Here is a 1,691-nt window from a genome sequence, read left to right as displayed (position 1 = left end):
AGAGAGAGAGAGAGAGAGAGAGAGAGAGACAGAGAGAGAGACAGAGAGAGAGAGAGACAGAGAGAGAGAGAGTTAGTTTATGACGTTTAAACATGTAATAATAATGTAATAGTTATGTTCTCGCTTGTTGTGTGCATGGGTGAGTGCATAATATGACGTTTGTCACACATTGCCATTTGACAGCTGATGGGTGGTTTTCCCTGTCCTACCAGTATTTCAAGTTATTGCAGGTCAGTCCGAAGAGGAGAAGAGAAGGATACGAGACGGGCTTTAATCTAACTTGTACTTAATTCCAGGCAAGTTGAGCCGCCTCTAGCATTTCAGAAATTCATCCAGTACAGTAGAACATGGCTATAGCGGCACCTGCTACAGCGGGACCATCCCTACAGCGGGACCTTTCTGGAATCTCCTTTTTTCTATGTAAACTCAACTACCCGTCAAGGAAAGGCCCGAACTTGGATACAGCGGGAGGGAACGAGCGAGCTAGAGATCTATAGCTGGGGGGGGGGGGGAGGGGGAGAGTTGGGGGGGGGGGGGTTGTAGGCGGGCTCCAAACAGGCAGTCAGCGGTGCAGCGTTGTGATTTGCCAGTCCAGTGATGAGTGAGGTGGGTCAGGCGGCAAAGACAGGTGGTATGGAGAGATGCGTTACGTGAGCCACTCCAAAAGTGATGCGCTGTAGCTTATACGCTCAGTATGAGAGCGTATAGACCATAGCCATAGGTCTAAGCTAGGCCAAAAAGTAAAAGAAGAGGATAGCGTGTAGTGTGTGATTCCTGATTCTTTTTCATTGAATTGCAATCGTTGATGCTCATAGGCATACGCACGCATCCACTTCACCAGTTCTACAGTAGGCCTACGGTACGATAGACAGCACAAGCAACAAGACCGAGGAAAAGATGGCTTCCAACAAAGACAAACGGAAATGCTTCTCACTCGAATTAAAAGCCGAGATAATCAACGAATTTGACAAGAAAAGAAAGACTAATTTAAAAGTCAAATTTTATTGAGATGGAAGGGAGGAAACCATGTGAATTTTATTAGAAATTTCCTGGTTATTGACCCTTTGCATTCTTACAGCGGGAACTCGCCTACAGCGGGATTTTACTTCTGGAACCAAAAGTCCCGCTATAGCTGTGTTCTACTGTATTATACACACAACCTACAAAAAAAATGCGCCAAATTTGGAGTCAAAGTATACGCCTTTATTATACTACCGGGCGTTGTAGGCGAGTGTGTACAGTATAATACCTAACGACATTAAAACAGGACTAAACAAACCCACCAGCAGCACATTTACTGTATAACTTTACAAGTCCCACTTCCCACAGAACCAAGTATCGAGATTTCCGGGAACAATTATGTGGAAGAAGGCGCTGTGATCCGACTGGTATGCAAAGCGACAGGGCTGGATTACGCCCCGGACGGTGTGGACTGGTTCTTAGATGGCTACAAGCTCTCGAACATTGGGGACAACAGGGTTTGTGATGTAGTAAACGGTGTACATAATGATGATGATGATGATGATGATAATGATGATGGTGGTGGTGATGATGATGATAACCTTAAATTTTTCTCTGGTCTTCCCGATTTGTTTTTATCGCTCCTTTTGACATTATGACGAGTATGCGCGCACTTTTGTTGCTATAGCTTGTAGTCAATAGATTTTCCATTATATTTTTTGTACATGTTC

At 44.6% G+C, this 1,691-nt stretch overlaps 1 protein-coding gene across 1 annotated transcript in view; it reads left to right on the top strand.

Annotated features, from left to right (window-relative positions):
• The window catches only part of LOC101856560 (Ig heavy chain V region 441), an 11,979-nt gene that overhangs the window by 1,309 nt on the left and 8,979 nt on the right, over window positions 1–1,691 (top strand). Inside the window, exon 2 of the mRNA XM_005093162.3 lies at window positions 1,330–1,478. Within this exon, the coding sequence (XP_005093219.1) occupies window positions 1,330–1,478 (149 nt within the window). The remainder of the gene's footprint in view (window positions 1–1,329; window positions 1,479–1,691) is intronic.

The sequence above is a fragment of the Aplysia californica genome, unplaced genomic scaffold (genome assembly GCF_000002075.1).
Source record: "Aplysia californica isolate F4 #8 unplaced genomic scaffold, AplCal3.0 scaffold00059, whole genome shotgun sequence".
Lineage (NCBI taxonomy): Eukaryota > Metazoa > Mollusca > Gastropoda > Aplysiida > Aplysiidae > Aplysia > Aplysia californica.
The sequence above is the reverse complement of the archived record's forward strand: the minus strand, read 5'-3'. Positions and strand labels throughout refer to the sequence as shown.